The sequence below is a fragment of the Microcaecilia unicolor genome, chromosome 4, assembly GCF_901765095.1.
Source record: "Microcaecilia unicolor chromosome 4, aMicUni1.1, whole genome shotgun sequence".
Lineage (NCBI taxonomy): Eukaryota > Metazoa > Chordata > Amphibia > Gymnophiona > Siphonopidae > Microcaecilia > Microcaecilia unicolor.
In genome coordinates this window covers 304,587,567-304,604,973 of record NC_044034.1, presented here as the reverse complement: position 1 = coordinate 304,604,973, position 17,407 = coordinate 304,587,567, and the positions used below count along the sequence as shown (strand labels likewise).

At 49.4% G+C, this 17,407-nt stretch overlaps 1 protein-coding gene across 1 annotated transcript in view; it reads right to left on the bottom strand.

The window, feature by feature from the left end:
• Positions 1-17,407, bottom strand: part of LOC115469711 (disintegrin and metalloproteinase domain-containing protein 9-like) — a 538,235-nt gene that overhangs the window by 27,881 nt on the left and 492,947 nt on the right. The window contains exon 14 of the mRNA XM_030202498.1: positions 10,694-10,820. Coding sequence (XP_030058358.1) covers positions 10,694-10,820 — 127 coding nt within the window. The remainder of the gene's footprint in view (positions 1-10,693; positions 10,821-17,407) is intronic.

Genomic DNA, 17,407 nt, shown 5'->3' with positions numbered 1-17,407 from the left:
TTACCTCACTAGTTACTCCCATCTCTAGGTCATTTATAAATATGTTAAAAAGCAGTGGTCCCAGCACAGAGCCCTGGGGAACCTTACTAACTACCCTTCTCCATTGAGAATACTGACCATTTAACCCTACTCTCTGTTTTCTATCTTTTAACCAGTTTTTAATCCACAATAGAACACTACCTCCTATCCCATGACTCTCCAATTTCCTCTGGAGTCTTTCATGAGGTACTTTGTCAAACACCTTCTGAAAAATCCAGATACACAATATCAACCGGCCCCCTTTATCCACATGTTTGTTCACCCCTTCAAAGATATGTAGTAGATTGGTGAGGCAAGATTTCCCTTCACTAAATCCATGTTGACTTTGTCTCATTAAACCATGCTTTTGAATATGCTCTGCAATTTTGTTCTTAATAATAGCTCTAACTAATTTCCTGCTTATTGTATAATATGTACTAAATCAAATTGTATAAATGTGAGTGAGACTTATGTAAAGGGGGGCTTAGTTCTTCCCCCAAGCCAGGGAACTGACTTGGGAAGAAGGGCCTCCCAAACTGTCTCTCTTTTATATTTCAGACTTGCCTTGGGCTTATGCTGCTGAACTAAACTTATTTTTTTTCTTTTTCCTTTCAAATAAACTTTCTTTTATATCTAAGTAATTTGTGAGTTGTTTTTATTTGTATAAGGTATAAAGCTAAGGACCAGGCTGGTGGGCACTTCAGCTATAATCAGCTGAGGTAGGGTGATTGAATTGTGATCATAATCTGACCCACACAAGTCTTCAAGGTTCCCAGTATAGCTAACAGGATCCTTAAGAAGACATTTATCCCAGAGTCTCAACAATGCTGCTTATCATCCTGCAAGTGATACTCAACTTTGAGATAACTGTTAAATCTTTTTAGAGGGAAATGATAACTCTAGCTGCATCTAACCATAAAGAGCACTGTGTTTGACTTCTGTCACCCCTAGTGGTAGAATAACAGATTTGAGAGAGTGCTTATAATTGACTTTTGAAAGATATTATAAAATCTTGGTTCAGAACAGACTTTACTGAAATTGGCTGAATTATTGTATGGAGAATTATAAAAGTGAACTGCTTATTTGGCCTTCTGAATTTGTCAAGCCCCATCTCTGGTCCTGCTAAATCAATACCCACTCCATGGGGAAAGCACTAGGCAGATGCTTAGGCACACACACTGAACCCAGGGTTACAGAAGGAAAATACTTTATAAAATTACCCCCGCAGAGCACAGTTTAGCACTAATTTTGAGTGTTTGTTCAAGGTCTACATTTTCCAGTAGCAAAAAAACAAAACAAAACAAAACAAAACATTGACCTGATTTTCTGCCATGGGGTCAAATTAAAGTCCATTTTATTCAAAACCTGTTAACCTTTTTTAAAAATTTGTGATGGTGGAAACCCTGTGGGAAGCAAAGGGAAAGCTTAGAAAACGAAAAATTTGGCTGAGCAGTAGCAGATCTCAAGAAAGCAGAAATATGCATCTAGGTGAAGAATGGATGAAAAAAGACAGAAAATGTGTAAGGAAATGGCTGTGCAGGAATTCCTGTACACGCCCAGAAAAAAACATATAGATTTTTCCGAGTTCAGAAAGAAGATCTGCTTTTTCTAGGCACCACTAGATACTGTCACTTTTTTTGTGGCTGATTCATCCTAGTTGTCAACAGAGAAATGGGCTGTCAGAGTTGCACGGGGACAGAAATCTTACCCATCCCCGCCCATCCCTGCTAGAATCTCACCCATCCCCACCCGTCCCCACTGGAATCTTACCATCCCCGCAAGAATTTAATACATCCCCACCCATCCCCGCAAGAATTTAATGGTACATAAAAGAAAATTCTGGTCAGCTCCCTCAGTCTCTCTCTGGATTTGAGCCACATCACTGTAGGCAAGGAAGGCATGGAAGCTGAAACTTGGAACACTCTGGTGTGCACATGTAAGATTTGTCTCTGATTTCTGGCACTGTGTGCTGAGAGGTCAACACATGCACGCGCCAGTAGTTCAGGTGACATCCGATGCTCTTGCCTGTGTCAGAGCTGAGGTCTGCGCATCAGCCCGGTAGCAAAGAGGATTAATTGTAACATAGTAAGTGACAGCAAATAAAGACCTGAACGGTGCATCCAGTCTGCCCAATAGTCACATTATCAATTCATGATTAAATCAACGAGTGTGATATTATATACTTTCTTTCGTGTTTCTGGAACATAGACCATAGAGGTCTATCTGGCCCTATACTTATGTTCCAGCTGCTGGAGTTCTCGATGAAGCCCACTCCAGTCTATTCGTCTTCTCATTTGTGGGATACAGACCGTAAAAATCTGTCCAGCACTGTCCTTATGTTCCAGCCACTAAAGTTGCTGTCTAAGCCCTTTCTAGCCCATCCTAAACCAGACTGCCATATATTAGACACAGACCATACAAGTCTGCCTGGTATCGGCCCTAGTTAATCACAGCCAGAGTCGCCATCTAAGCATCACTTAACACATCCACACACATGCAGCCATTTAAGGTTAGGATTTTTATAACTTCCATTTTCTAATTAGAGATCCTCTGTGTTCATCCCAAGCCTTTTTGAATTCCATCATCATTTGTGTCCCTACCACTTCCTTAACGGAAGACTTTCCACATTTGTGCTGTTAAAGCAAGGAGGAAGAGGAGGAGGAGGAGGAGAAGACAGCACTCAAGGTACTTGGTAGATGACAGGCTGATGCAGTGCAGCTCACACTTCCACGGGAACCCCGCAGAACTGCTTCCATCCCCGCAGGAACCCTGCAGGACCTGCTTCCGTCCCCACGGGAATCCTGCAGAACTGCTTCCGTCCCCACGGGAACCCCGCAGGAACCCCGCAGGACCTGCTTCCGTTCCTGCGGGAATCCCGTGGGTTCCGCGGGATTCCCGCAAACCCCGCTCCCTTGCAGCTCTCTAGTCTGAATATTTCTCTGTCCTAATCCAATTAAAACTGCACATTGGAAACAACACAATTACCTTTTGCTAGTTAAGAGTAGACAGGCTAAAAGGATATGTTTGGGTTGATGGAGGAGAGAAATAAAATGAGTAGCTAACATTTCAAAATACATCAGCTAGATTTACTAACATGCAGTACTGATAAATGTTTTATTCAGGTCCCATTTTCGGCAATAGGACCCAGTTACTAATAACACATGTTACTGTTAGTGCATGATAATGAGTTAGTATGCATTACTAACTCTAGCTATGGTAAAATTATGTATCATACCTGATAATTTTCTTTCCATTAATCATAGCTGATCAATCCATAGACTGGTGGGTTGTGTCCATCTACCAGCAGGTGGAGATAGAGAGCAATCCTTTTGCCTCCCTATATGTGGTCATGTGCTGCCGGAAACTCCTCAGTATGTCGATATCAAAGCTCCATCCGCAGGACTCAGCACTTAGAGAATTACACCCACAAAGGGACACTCTGCCCAGCTCACCACCGGCGAAACGGGGGAGGGGAATCAACCCAGCTCATCCCCACACAAGTGGGGGAGGGGAATCTGTCCAGCTCATCCCCGCGGAGCGGGGGAGGGACACCACACCCGCCGATGCGGGGGGATCTGGCTTATCCTGCGACCGCAACCGCGGGAGGAGCTGGCTGACCCTAACACCGCCGAAGCGGGAGGGATATAAGGCTACCCAACTGCCGCACGAAGCGGGAGGGAGCGCTGGAAGAATTTAGGTCTCAATCTAGCCCCATAAAACGGAGGGGAGAGGAATGCAGCAGCTCACTGTAACACAAAATCATCTCAACTCCAGAAGAATTCAATCGAAAAAACTTGAACACGAAGATCCTCCTGAACAGGAACTGAAGACTAAACTTGAACCTGAAATGCAACCAGAATATAAACAGTACAGATATCTGGGAGGGGCTATGGATTGATCAGCTATGATTAATGGAAAGAAAATTATCAGGTATGATACATAATTTTACCTTCCATATCATCATGCTGATCAATCCATAGACTGGTGGGATGTACCGAAGCAGTACTCACCCAGGGCGGGACATAGAAATCCCTGACCGCAACACTGAAGCTCCAAACCGGGCCTCCGCCCGAGCAGCCACAGTCAAGCGGTAATGACGGGAGAAGGTATGAGCTGATGCCCAAGTTGCCGCCTTACAAATCTCTTCCAAGGAGACGGACCCGGGCTCTGCCATCGAGGCCGCCTGTGCTCTAGTGGAGAGAGCCTTCAGCTGGATAGGCGGCATCTTCCCCGTGGCCACATAAGCCGCTGCAATGGTTTCCTGACCCATCGTGCCACTGTAGGCTTGGATGCCTGCAGACCCTTACGAGGACCTGCGAACAGCACAAACAGATGATCCGACTTCCGGAAATCATTGGTCACTTCCAAGTATCTGATGATGACTCGTCTCACATCTAGATATTTGAGAGCAGAGTACTCCTCTGGGTAGTCCTCCCTATGAAAGGAGGGTAGACAGAGCTGCTGACACATGGAAACGAGAAACAATCTTGGGCAGGAAGGAAGGCACCGTGCGAATAGACACTCCTGCCTCAGTGAACTGCAGGAAGGGCTCTCGACATGATAGCGCCTGGAGCTCGGAAACTCGTCTGGCTGAAGAGATAGCCACCAAAAGACTGCTTTCAACGTCAGGTCTTTCAGAGATGCCCTCGACAAGGGTTCAAAAGGCGGCTTCTGCAAGGCTCTTAGCACAAGATTGAGATTCCACGCAGGCCCCACAGAGTGCAGAGGAGGGCGTGGGTGATTAACTCCCTTGAGAAAGTGCACCACATCTGGCTGCGAGGCCAGGGAAGCACCCTTCAGGCGACCCCTGAGGCAAGCCAGAGCTGCTACCTGGACTTTAAGGGAACTGAGCGACAGGCCTTTCGCCAGACCTTCTTGCAGGAACGCCAACACTGAAGAAATTGGAGCAGTGAAGGGAGAAAGAGAGCCTGCCTCACACCACGATGCAAAGGTACGCCAAACCCTGGCGTAAGCAGTAGAAGTAGAGCGCTTCCTCGCTCTCAGCATAGTGGCGATGACCTTGTCTGAGAAGCCCTTCTTCCTCAGACGCTGCCGCTCAATAGCCAGGCCGTAAGACCAAAGGGGGAGGGATCCTCCATCACCACGGGACCCTGATGCAACAGGCCCTGCTCCGCTGGCAGCCGCAGAGGGCCGTCCACCGAGAGCCTGATCAAGTCCGCATACCAGGGATGTCTGGGCCAGTCCGAACCCACCAGGATTATCCGGCCCGGATGCTTTGCCACCCGGTCTAGCACCCTGCCAACATGGGCCAGGGCGGGAACACATAGAGAAGCTCCTGTGTCGGCTACTGTTGGAGAAAAGCATCTACTCCCAGAAATCGAGGGTCCCGTCCTCTGCTGAAAAAGCGCGGCACTTGGCAATTGGCCGATGACGCCATCAGATCTAGGCTCGGCTGGCCCCAGCGTTTCGTGATGTCCAAGAACGCCCGAGCAGACAGTTGCCACTCTCCGGGATCCAAGGTATGGCGACTGAGAAAGTCCGCCTTGACATTCATGACTCCCGCAATGTGAGCCGCCGAAAGCTGTTCCAGATTCGCTTCCGCCCACAGGCATAGCTTCATGGCCTCCTTGACTAGAGGGGCACTCCTGGTACCTTCCTAGTGATTGACATAGGCCACAGCCGTGGCATTGTCCGACAGGACCCGTACAGGCCTCAGCACCAGTACCGGGAGAAACTCTAGAAGCACCAACCGAATGGCTCGGAGCTCCAGGAGGTTGATGGACCATTTCGTCTCTGCAGGAGACCAGAGCCCCTGCGCTGTCCGTCCAAGGCAGTGGGTTCCCCAGCCCGTCAAGCAGGCGTCCGTCGTGATGACAACCCACTCCGGGGTCGTTAGAGGCATTCCTGCGGACAGCTTGCCCGGCCTCAGCCACCAGCTCAGCGCCTTTCGCACCGCTGGATCCAAAGGAAGGCGTACGGCGTAATCCTCCGAGACTGGAGTCCACCGCCGCAGAAGAGAGTGCTGTAGTGGTCTCATATGAGCCCTGGCCCAGGGCACTACCTCCATCGTGGCCGTCATGGAGCCCAACAGTTGCACATAGTCCCAAGCTCGAAGAGTAGAGGAGGCTAGGAACTGGCCCACCTGGGTCTGAAGCTTGACGCTCCGGTTGTCCGGCAAGAACACTCTGCCCACTTGGGTGTCGAATCGAACTCCCAGATACTCCAGGGACTGAGTCGGGCGCAGCTGGCTTTTCTCCCAGTTGATGATCCATCCCAGGGAGCTCAGAAGGGCAATGACCCTGTCTGTAGCTCTCCCGCACTCCGCATAGGAGGGGGCTCGGATCAGCCAGTTGTCCAGCTAAGGATGGACTTGCACTCCCTCCTTGCGGAGGAAGGCCGCGATGATCACCATTACTTTGGAGAAGGTCCGCGGAGCCGTAGCCAACCCGAACGGGAGGGCTCTGAACGGGAAGTGTCGGCCCAGCACTGCAAAGCGCAGAAAGCGCTGATGAGGCGGCCAGATGGGAATATGTAGGTAAGATTCCTTGATGTCCAGGGAGGCCAGGAATTCTCCCTTTTTCACCGCTGCTATTACGGAGCGGAGGGTCTCCATCCGGAAGTGCCGAACTTTCAAGGCCTGATTGACTCCCTTGAGGTCGAGAATAGGCCGAGCAGATCCTTCTTTCTTTGGCACCACAAAGTAAATGGAGTAGCGCCCCTTGTCAAGCTGATCTACTGGCACCGGGACCACCGCGCCCAGGTGGATCAGGTTGCTCAAAGTCTGCTGCACGGCAGCTGCTTTGACCTGAGACTTGCAAGGAGAGTTTATAAACCCGTCTCTTAGGGGTCGGCAGAACTCTAGCTTGTAGCCGTCTCTGATGACTTCCAGAACCCAAGCGTCTGAAGTTACCCTGGTCCACTCGTCCAGAAACAAGGACAACCTTCCTCCTATCTGCACTGGGCCATGGACCAGGTCCCCGTCATTGGGTACGTGACCCTGGGGGCGGGCCGGAGGACGAACCTCCGGGACGGCGGTCCCTACGAAAGGAATGCTGCTTGGGGGAGAAGTTCCGTTTGAAGGAAGTGGAAGCAGAGGAGGCCGACTTGCCCGGGCGATACCGACAGGCTTCCTGGAATCGGCCCTTAGAGGAACCAGGACGGGCACTGCTGGCCCGAGTCCTGACCTCCGGCAACCTCTTGCCCTTGGCCGTGCCGAGCTCCGTCACGATCTTGTCCAGCTCGTCCCCAAAGAGTAGCTTGCCTTTAAAAGGCAACTTGGCTAGGCGAGTTTTAGAGGCATGGTCAGCAGACCAGTGCTTCAGCCAGAGCCACCACCACGCAGAGACTGTCTGAGCCATGCCCTTGGCCGAGGCTCTCAAAACATCATACAGCAAGTCTGCCAGGTAGGCCACACCCGACTCCAGGGTCGGCCATTCCGCCCTCCAGGAAGGGTCCGAGGGGGAAGCCCGCTGCAAAACAGTCAGGTACGCCCTAGCCACGTAGGAGCCGCAAACTGAGGCTTGCAAACTCAGAGCGGCCGCCTCAAAGGAAGACTTTAAGGCCGCCTCCATTCTCCTGTCTTGGGCGTCCTTCAGGGCAGTGCCACCTTCCACCGGTAGCGCCGTTTTCTTAGTCACGGCAGTGATTAAGGAATCTACCGTGGGCCAGACAAAGGCTTCCTGTTCCCCCTCAGGAAAGGGGTACAGACGGGACATAGCCCTGGCTACTTTCAGGCTCGCCTCAGGGGCATCCCATTGCGCTGAAATTAAGGTCTGCATGGCTTCATGAACGTGGAAGGTTCTAGGCGGGCGCTTCATTCCCAGCATAATGGCGGAGCCAGTAGAGGCTGAGAGAGAGCCTTCCTCCAGAGAGGCAATCTTCAAAATGCTCATGGCCTGCACAAGCAGGTTGGGCAAATCCTCTGAGCGAAAAAGCCGCGCTGCAGAGGGGTCGTCCGCTCCATCCGAGCGGGGATCAGTCTCTTCCATCGATTCCGCTAAGGATCTCTGGGAGAACTCAGACACGCTGCCGTCATCCACATCAGAGGAGACCGAGTCCCCCGAGGGTGGAAGATCCAACCGAGGGCGCTTAAGCATAGAGGCCTCATCACCCCGATCAGAGAGGTGGGCAGGGGCAGTGTTCTGCATAAGAAAGGCCTGATGCAGCAGCAAAATGAACTCAGGGGAGAAACCCCCCAGTCTGTGCATATCTGCAGCCTGTGCCACGGCCCTAGAGGCGCCCTACATCTGCACTCCCAGTAGCGGGGGAGAGGCGTGTTGCATGTCCAAAATGGCGTCCGGCACGAAACTCTGAGAAGGAGCCACGCGGGAAGAAGGGCGTTTTAATTTCGCCGACTTCTTACTGTCGCCCAATTCAAGGGCGACCAAGCTGTTAACGTCTCCCATCTCGAGGGTGGCCCAAGAAGAAGCCGACCGAGCCGCGTGGCCAGTCACGACCGGGAGGGCGGCCAGCGGGGGATGGGCGCCTAAGGCGGAAAAGGCCGCCGCGCCGGAGGAAAAACTGGTGAACTCTCCCGGTTCCGAAAGGGCACCCAAAAAGGGCGACTCTACCTTCGATCCCCCCGCTTCCCCGCTAGGCGTGCGAACGCGTTCCGGGGAGCGTCTTTTCGCACCCTTGCCATCCGAGGCCATAGCCACGTGGAGACTGTTCGGGGAACCCCCTGCCCGCTAGTAAAAGGTAAAAATTACCTGCTTCTTGCTCCGAGCAGCGACGACTTGTTCCAGTGAGCAGCTGCGAATGGATGTCCTTTTTGAACGTTCAAAAATTATTATTATTTTTTTTTTAACGGAGCCAGCGGGAGGGGGGAGAAAAGGAGGGACATGGTGTTTGCACTTGCTCACGAAGAGCCCTCAACCCCAGGTACTCAACAAAACCTAAACAATTAAGCTTGGAGACCTAGCCAGAGCTGCTGCTGTGTGACCACACACCTGCTGAGATAGAGAACATACTGGGGAATTTCCGGCAGCACATGACCACATATAGGGAGGCAAAAGATTGCTCTCTATCTGCACCTGCTGGTAGATGGACACAACCCACCAGTCTATAGATTGATCAGCATGATGATATGGAAATTTGTGTTATTTGCAAGGGAAAAAATACAGGCCCGATATTCAAAGTTACTTATTCATATGGCAGCATCCACTACTTGGATAAGTAGCACTGGCCAGGGTCATCCATTGATTTTCAGCGGCATTATCCATATTGGACTAGATTCTATATATCATGCCTAAAAAATTGGAGCCAAAACAAAATACCCTTGACATATTCTATAGTTGTCCTCTTAAAACCCCAGTGCTTAATGTCCACCCCCCCCCCCCCCCCCCCACAGAGATGCCAGGCTCTGTGACAGCTTTATAAACATTTATATTTCTAAAATGGCTAAGGTACATCTTTATGTTTAGGCAAATAAACATTTACTATGCTATTCCTTAGCACATAAATGTTAATGTGCTCATTTGAATCCATTGATGTTTTAGATGTTTATTTTTTTAAAATGGATGTTCATTCTGCACATAATCAGTACATAAATGTCTATTTCCCTGTGTATTTTAGAATACGCTCTATGTCAGGGAGGGTTCTGTTCTAAAACAGTAGTGGAACTCCACATATCCTGACCCAAATCTAATTTGAACATCCTTTTAAAAATGCTGCTCATTATTAATAAGCCCCTTTACAAATAATGGACCTGTGGTAAAATAATACGCATTCAGGGAATGAAGCATACAATAACATACTAGTGCCTTTTTAAAAATCTAGCCCTTAGTGTGCTAGACCTGTAAAAAAAAGACCTAATCATTCCAGACTTTTCATATCCTATATAATAATTTGCACCTCCAATGTTCCATATCTGGCTGCCTGGGTTCGTAACATCTCCTGACGTCAGCCAGCCTCCAGCGTTCTATTCTCTGTCACTGTCCCGCCCTCGCGTCAAGACGTAATGACATCAGAAGGCGGAACAGTGAGAGGGAAGGGAACGTTGGAGGCGAGCTGACATCAGGAGGGATGTTACGAACGGAACGGACGCCAGCGCCAGCCAGAGAACGTTCAGGTACAAATCGAGGGGAGGAGAGAATCGCGGGACATCGAGGGGAGGGAGGGAGGGAGGAAGGGAAGGGCAGGGCAGAGGAGAATTGATGGACATGGATGGGATGGGAGGACAGTAGAGGAGAGAATCGCGGGACACGGACGGGAGGGCAGAGAAGAGGAGAATCGCTGGACATGGAGGGGAGGGCAGGGGAGAGAGAAAAAAAAAGCTTACGACAGCCCTTCTAGGGCCTGTTTCGTTGTTGAAGAAATGGGCATGGTTCCACTAGTTATTTTAATATATGGTAGGACCATCTCCTCCCCCTGTTAACTTCTGTAGATATCAGAATGCATTTGAAACTCAGATGTTAAGAAAGCTTAGATGTTTTCACTTCAAAAAGGTATACAGCAACATTCTAAAACAAGACTATAGGTCTTTATTTCTGTTTTTTCTATAGTATATTTATGTGTTTTAAATTGGTTTAGATTTACTGTTTTTTTTCACAAGCTTTCCTATACTTTGCTATGTTTTATTACATGCTCCCTAAACTTTTAATATAATATTCAGATTTGGTTTTTTTTTGTCTATATTTTTTAATTTTCAGCATTCTGATTTAAGGGGCTAATCATGTTAGAAATAAAGATTTAAAAGAAAAAAATATATATTTACCATCTTCAATCCAATATGTCAGTACAGATTTAGGCCCGCTGTCAATGCTTCCTCCATATCCTGTATTATGACAGTCTGGAGGGGACCATCCTCTGTTACAGTGACAGTGCTTTTTACTATTGCATACCTGTAAACACAATTTGAAAAATATAGGCTTATTAAGAGACAAGCTGATTTATCAAGAGCTTGATCTGATCAAAACCAGAGAACTTTACTTTGAATCAGTAGTGAATTGATGCAATTATAGAATATGCATATACACAACCTTCACTGCTCTCATTAAACAAAAATTTCAGTTTTGGTAATTTGAAGGAATTTTATTGGAAAAGTGAGGAGGTTCAATTATAGTTAAATCAAACTACAGCAATGTGTATTTACTATTGGGTTTCTCTTTTAAGAAGAATAGAAACTGCAATAAAAGGGTCTCCTATTAGATCAGTGAGAAAAGCATTGTTTTCATTGACTTGCCATTGGCTTCAGGGTCCAAGGTGGATAAGGACTCTCTAAATTACCAGAATAAAGGGGTTGGAGGAGTAGAAGATTCTAGTCGAAAGTTCACCTAAAGCTGAGGCTGAAACTGAGACAAAGTTTACTTGTATATAGCTACAGGAAGACTGGACCCAAGAGGCCTTTCCCAACTTGCATAAAAACCACTGCAAAGGACAACCAGGAAGAAAAGAGGACTAAAGAACACCAACAGGACAGATCCAACAAAAAACAAAAAGAACAGTCTGAGAGATCCTGTCAGAAGACTGAAGAAATCTAGATCACTGCAGAGGATCTGCAGCCTGTGGCCTATTGTTCACTGGATAGACCTTTAATCTAGCAGATCTATCTCTGCCCTCCTCCTGTTGATCATTCTTTGCATCCTGCCTCACAGGAGCTATTGCCTCTGGAATCTTATTGTAGGGGGCAAAACTTGCAAAACTTGACTTGCACTGTTTACTCTATTTGGACTTTTGTGGACTTTTGCACTAGCAGGATTTTCTATTTGGACTTTGCATTCACACTTGCACCTTTGCTTTGTACCAAAACCTCAGCTTTTCTATAATGAGCCTAGACTAAAACCTAAAACTGTGGGACTTTTACTAGTAATATCTATTTGTTAACCAGCAGCTAGATAACAAGTGGTAGTAGTCAGCAATTTAGGTTTGTAAGGGAGGCAGCTGGCTCTGCCCGTGCAGTCTCGTGATCCATGTATAGAGGCTGTATTGTGTGAATGTGCTGGAACACTGTAATAAGTTACATTTCTTGCAAAGTAACAATTTCTATGAAAGCTATGAAACTGACGTATCTTTTCTCTGTGAGAACTACAGAACTACTAATGTATTGCGCATGTGCACGTACTGCGCATGTGTATGTGTGATATATGGTGTGTTTTATGCGCATGACCACTAATTTGTATAAGAACGAGTGTCAGGTGACGCTCGGGGCGCAGTATCCTGAGTCTGAACTTAGTACTGTGACAGCTAGCTAATAAAAGTTGCCTTGCTTTGGAAGTCTGTGTCTCGGCCTCCTGATTTACTTGCTGATCAGTCCGGTTACATTATCAGCTCTGCAACCCACATTCCTCCTCCCTCACTAGGCCACTCTGGCCATCCTCCATCTCCTCTGGTCTTGATCTCTTTTGCCCAGTGGCATAGCCAGACCTGACATTTTGGGTGGGCCCAGAGCTAATATGGGTGGGCACTATGTATATATAGGTGTGAGTAGTTTTTTTGGGGATCCTAAATAATTTTTAATAAACAGTCTGCCCAAAAACTGTCCGACAGCAACATAAACCACATACATATTCGGAACCTATGTTGCAAACCTTAAAACCACCATACCGAGAATACAAAACACTCAGGACCTATAGAGCAATTCTACGAGTCACACAAGAAAAAGGAAAGCATCACAGTGAGCACTAGAACATCAATTCACCTATTGTAAAACGAAACCAGACAGAATAGTACAGATCCTCAATCCTGCACAGTCAATGCCAACTGAAAGCCATGTCTTTTTCACTAACACAGATACACCCTAATCCACTATAGAATAAGTAATCATAAACTTTCTATGTAGACAAAAATTAAACTGAACCCCCAAGATGCCAGACTCTGCATACAATGCAACACCACAGAAACAGAAAACGTCCCCTAGTACTGTGCAAAATATAAAGACAGCAGATGTAAATTTGAAAAAACTAACAAATACCAATCACCATTTTACAAATTAACAAATAGAAATAAAACAAATATAGAAAATAAAATAATACCATTTTATTAGACTAATACATTTAGCTGCCAGAGGCCAAAACCTTCTTCCTCAGGTCAATACAGTATAGTGCTGTTACAGTATCCTATCCTGACCTGAGGAAGGGGGTTTTTTTCTCCGAAAGTTGTCAAAATGTATTAAAATTAGTCCAATGAAAAGATAGCGAATGCTACATACCTGTAGAAGGTATTCTCCGAGGACAGCAGGCTGATTGTTCTCACTGATGGGTGACGTCCACGGCAGCCCCTCCAATCGGAAACTTCACTAGCAAAGTCCTTTGCTAGCCCTCGCGCGCCCGCGCGCACCGCGCATGCGCGGCCGTCTTCCCGCCCGAAACCGGCTCGAGCCGGCCAGTCCAGTATGTAGCAAGACAATACACTTCAAGGGAAGACACAACTCCAAAGGGGAGGTGGGCGGGTTTGTGAGAACAATCAGCCTGCTGTCCTCGGAGAATACCTTCTACAGGTATGTAGCATTCGCTTTCTCCGAGGACAAGCAGGCTGCTTGTTCTCACTGATGGGGTATCCCTAGCCCCCAGGCTCACTCAAAACAACAACATTGGTCAATTGGGCCTCGCAACGGCGAGGACATAACTGAGATTGACCTAAAAAATTTACCAACTAACTGAGAGTGTAGCCTGGAACAGAACAAACAGGGACCTCGGGGGGTGGAGTTGGATCCTAAAGCCCAAACAGGTTCTGAAGAACTGACTGCCCGAACCGACTGTCACGTCGGGTATCCTGCTGCAGGCAGTAATGAGATGTGAATGTGTGGACAGATGACCACGTCGCAGCTTTGCAAATTTCCTCCATGGTGGCTGACTTCAAGTGGGCTACCGACGCTGCCATGGCTCTAACATTATGAGCCGTGACATGACCCTCCAGAGCCAGCCCAGCCTGGGCGTAAGTGAAGGAAATGCAATCTGCTAGCCAATTGGATATGGTGCGTTTCCCTACAGCCACTCCCCTCTTGTTGGGATCAAAAGAAACAAACAATTGGGCGGACTGTCTGTGGGGCTGTGTCCGCTCCAGATAGAAGGCCAATGCTCTCTTGCAGTCCAATGTGTGCAGCTGACGTTCAGCAGGGCAGGAATGAGGACGGGGAAAGAATGTTGGCAAGACAATTGACTGGTTCAGATGGAACTCCGACACAACCTTTGGCAGAAACTTAGGGTGAGTGCGGAGGACTACTCTGTTGTGATGAAATTTGGTGTAAGGGGCCTGGGCTACCAGGGCCTGAAGCTCACTGACTCTACGAGCCGAGGTAACTGCCACCAAGAAAATGACCTTCCAGGTCAAGTACTTCGGATGGCAGGAATTCAGTGGCTCGAAAGGAGGTTTCATCAGCTGGGTGAGAACGACATTGAGATCCCATGACACTGTAGGAGGCTTGACAGGGGGCTTTGACAAAAGCAAACCTCTCATGAAGCGAACAACTAAAGGCTGTCCTGAGATCGGCTTACCTTCCACTTGGTAATGGTATGCACTGATTGCACTAAGGTGAACCCTTACGGAGTTGGTCTTCAGACCAGACTCAGACAAGTGGAGAAGGTATTCAAGCAGGGTCTGTGTAGGACAAGAGCGAGGATCTAGGGCCTTGCTGTCACACCAGACGGCAAACCTCCTCCAATGAAAGAAGTAACTTCTCTTAGTGGAGTCTTTCCTGGAAGCAAGCAAGATGCGGGAGACACCCTCTGGCAGACCCAAAGAGGCAAAGTCTACGCCCTCAACATCCAGGCCGTGAGAGCCAGGGACTGGAGGTTGGGATGCAGAAGAGCCCCTTCGTCCTGCGTGATGAGGGTCGGAAAACACTCCAATCTCCACGGTTCTTCGGAGGATAACTCCAGAAGAAGAGGGAACCAGATCTGACGCGGCCAAAAGGGAGCAATCAGAATCATGGTGCCTCGGTCTTGCTTGAGTTTCAACAAAGTCTTCCCCACCAGAGGAATGGGAGGATAAGCATACAGCAGACCTTCCCCCCAATCCAGGAGGAAGGCATCCGACGCCAGTCTGCCGTGGGCCTGAAGCCTGGAACAGAACTGAGGGACCTTGTGGTTCACTTGAGATGCGAAGAGATCCACCAGGGGGGTGCCCCACGCCTGGAAGATCTGTCGCACCACACGGGAATTGAGCGACCACTCGTGAGGTTGCATAATCCTGCTCAACCTGTCGGCCAGACTGTTGTTTACGCCTGCCAGATATGTGGCTTGGAGCACCATGCCTTGACGGCGAGCCCAGAGCCACATGCTGACGGCTTCCTGACACAGGGGGCGAGATCCGGTGCCCCCCTGCTTGTTGACATAGTACATGGCAACCTGATTGTCTGTCTGAATTTGGATAATTTGGTGGGACAGCCGATCTCTGAAAGCCTTCAGAGCGTTCCAGATCGCTCGCAACTCCAGAAGATTGATCTGTAGATCGCTTTCTTGGAGGGACCACCTTCCTTGGGTGTGAAGCCCATCGACATGAGCTCCCCATCCCAGGAGAGACGCATCCGTGGTCAGCACTTTTTGAGGCTGAGGAATTTGGAAGGGACGTCCCAGAGTCAAATTGGAGCAAATCGTCCACCAATACAGGGATTCGAGAAAACTCGTGGACAGGTGGATCACGTCCTCTAGACCCCCGGCGGCCTGATACCACTGGGAGGCTAGGGTCCATTGAGCAGATCTCATGTGAAGGCGGGCCATGGGAGTCACATGAACTGTGGAAGCCATGTGGCCCAGCAATCTCAACATCTGCCGAGCTGTGATCTGCTGGGACGCTCGCACCCGCGAGACGAGGGACAACAAGTTGTTGGCCCTCGCCTCTGGGAGATAGGCGCGAGCCGTCCGAGAATCCAGCAGGGCTCCGATGAATTCGAGTTTCTGCACTGGGAGAAGATGGGACTTTGGGTAATTTATCACAAACCCCAGTAGCTCCAGGAGGCGAATAGTCATCTGCATGGACTGCAGGGCTCCTGCCTCGGATGTGTTCTTCACCAGCCAATCGTCGAGATATGGGAACACGTGCACCCCCAGCCTGCGAAGCGCCGCTGCTACCACAGCTAGGCACTTTGTGAACACCCTGGGCGCAGAGGCGAGCCCAAAGGGTAGCACACAGTACTGGAAGTGGCGTGCGCCCAGCTGAAATCGCAGATACTGTCTGTGAGCTGGCAGTATCGGGATGTGTGTGTAGGCATCCTTCAAGTCCAGAGAGCATAGCCAATCGTTTTGCTGAATCATGGGGAGAAGGGTGCCCAGGGAAAGCATCCTGAACTTTTCTTTTACTGAGATATTTGTTCAGGGCCCTTAGGTCTAGGATGGGACGCATCCCCCCTGTTTTCTTTTCCACAAGGAAGTACCTGGAATAGAACCCCAGCCCTTCTTGCCCGGATGGCACGGGCTCGACCGCATTGGCGCTGAGAAGGGCGGAGGGTTCCTCTGCAAGTACCTGCTTGTGCTGGAAGCTGTAGGACTGAGCTCCCGGTGGACAATTTGGAGGTTGTGAGGCCAAATTGAGGGTGTATCCTTGCCGGACTATTTGGAGAACCCACTGATCGGAGGTTATGAGAGGCCACCTTTGGTGAAAAGCTTTCAACCTCCCTCCGACAGGCAGGTCGCCCGGCACTGACACTTGGATGTCGGCTATGCTCTGCTGGAGCCAGTCAAAAGCTCGCCCCTTGCTTTTGCTGGGGAGCCGCGGGGCCTTGCTGATTCGCACGCTGCTGACGAGAGCGAGCGCGCTGGGGCTTAGCCTGGGCCGCAGGCTGTCGGGAAGGAGGATTGTACCTACGCTTGCCAGAAGTATAGGGAACAGTCTTCCTTCCCCCGAAAAATCGTCTACCTGTAGAGGTAGAAGCTGAAGGCTGCCGGCGGGCGAACTTGTCGAATGCGGTGTCCCGCTGGTGGAGAGACTCTACCACCTGCTCGACTTTTTCGCCAAAAATGTTATCCGCACGGCAAGGCGAGTCCGCAATCCGCTGCTGGATTCTATTCTCCAGGTCGGCGGCACGCAGCCATGAGAGCCTGCGCATCACCACACCTTGAGCAGCGGCCCTGGACGCAACATCAAAAGTGTCATAAACTCCTCTGGCCAGGAATTTTCTGCACGCCTTCAGCTGCCTGACCACCTCCTGAAAAGGCTTGGCTTGCTCAGGGGGAAGAGCATCAACCAAGCCCGCCAACTGCCGCACATTATTCCGCATGTGTATGCTCGTGTAGAGCTGGTAAGACTGGATCTTGGACACGAGCATAGAGGAATGGTAGGCCTTCCTGCCCAAAGGAGTCTAAGGTTCTAGCGTCCTTGCCCGGGGGCGCCGAAGCATGTTCCCTAGAACTCTTAGCCTTCTTTAGGGCCAAATCCACAACTCCAGAGTCATGAGGCAACTGAGTGCGCATCAGCTCTGGGTCCCCATGGATCCGGTACTGGGACTCGATCTTCTTGGGAATGTGGGGATTAGTTAATGGCTTGGTCCAGTTCG